Source organism: Nematolebias whitei, chromosome 21 (assembly GCF_014905685.2).
Source record: "Nematolebias whitei isolate Nwh7 chromosome 21, NemWhi1, whole genome shotgun sequence".
Taxonomy (NCBI): Eukaryota; Metazoa; Chordata; class Actinopteri; order Cyprinodontiformes; family Rivulidae; genus Nematolebias; species Nematolebias whitei.
In genome coordinates, this window is record NC_056518.1 from 1,259,269 (window position 1) to 1,260,389 (window position 1,121).

Sequence of the window (1,121 nt, forward strand, 5' to 3'; positions counted from 1 at the left end):
TATGTGTGTGTGTGTGAGTATATATGTAAGGATTGTTATTATCTTGCAAAAAGATCTGTAGCCCTCGATCATGACCTCTCTAAGTGACTTGAAACATCTGTTAAGTTCCTGAGAAAAAACAATGCAGACATATTCTTGTTTTTAGTTTTCTACATGGCCTTATAACTTAGCTGTTTTTTGTTACATTTTTTAGTACCATTTTATTTTCACTTGTTCTTCTCAATTTGTACACATCCTTTATGATTGTCTGTTGTCTTTGTTGTCCACTGTTGTCATCACTCTTTGTTAGAATCAGGTCTCTTGAAAATGTCTGAGGCTCAATAGGACTAACCTGTCTAAATAAAGGTTGAATGAATTGTAACTCTTACTCTAGTTTGGGATTTTTGCAAGTCATTACATTTTTAATCAGAACTAAAGGCCACTGGAATGTTTTATGGAAATGTTTACTGAAAGAAAAACATTAAAACTAATAATTTTTATATTTTATTTTACTTTTGAGTTTTTTTTCTTTGTTTTTTTTTTTTTTTACTCTATTTTAGCCCTTCCCATACGGTAACTGCAACCCATTATTTTGAAATGTTTTTAAAAATGGTCATTTTTTTAGACTCAACACCCTCATTTACTGCTCTTACTACCTACCATGGTTATTCCGCCTGCAGCAAGACTCCCAGTTTTACAGTCAAGGAAACTTTGCTCACTTTTGTTTTACATGTGCAGAGGACTTGTTACAGGCCTTGTTATAACCGTTCAAGCATGATATGAAAATGACGTGATTGATTGAAAATGACAGTTGATGGATTGTTTGGGAGCAGGTCAATATTTTGACTTCTTGACAATCTTCTCATTTCAGCATGCGATGAGTGGACAGTGCTGCCTCGACCGAACCTCTACCTTGATGTCAACCGCTTTGGACACTCTGCCATTTTAAGTAACAGGTGATCCATTAGTCTTCTTTGAACTACCAGGTAGATGCAGAGCTACTGTAACTGCTGGTAAAGGTACATTTAGTAAGATGAATGTGTATTGATCACCAAAGGTCATGTCTATATTTCATTTCCACAACAAACACTCAAGTCTCTGTCTAAAGAAATAAAGACAACACCCACCCCACCCCCCACACA

General features: G+C 35.4%; 1 protein-coding gene across 1 annotated transcript in view; it reads left to right on the plus strand.

Annotated features, from left to right (window-relative positions):
• Window positions 1–1,121, plus strand: part of atrn (attractin) — a 280,476-nt gene that overhangs the window by 60,553 nt on the left and 218,802 nt on the right. Inside the window, exon 11 of the mRNA XM_037695258.1 lies at window positions 851–935. Coding sequence (XP_037551186.1) covers window positions 851–935 — 85 coding nt within the window. The remainder of the gene's footprint in view (window positions 1–850; window positions 936–1,121) is intronic.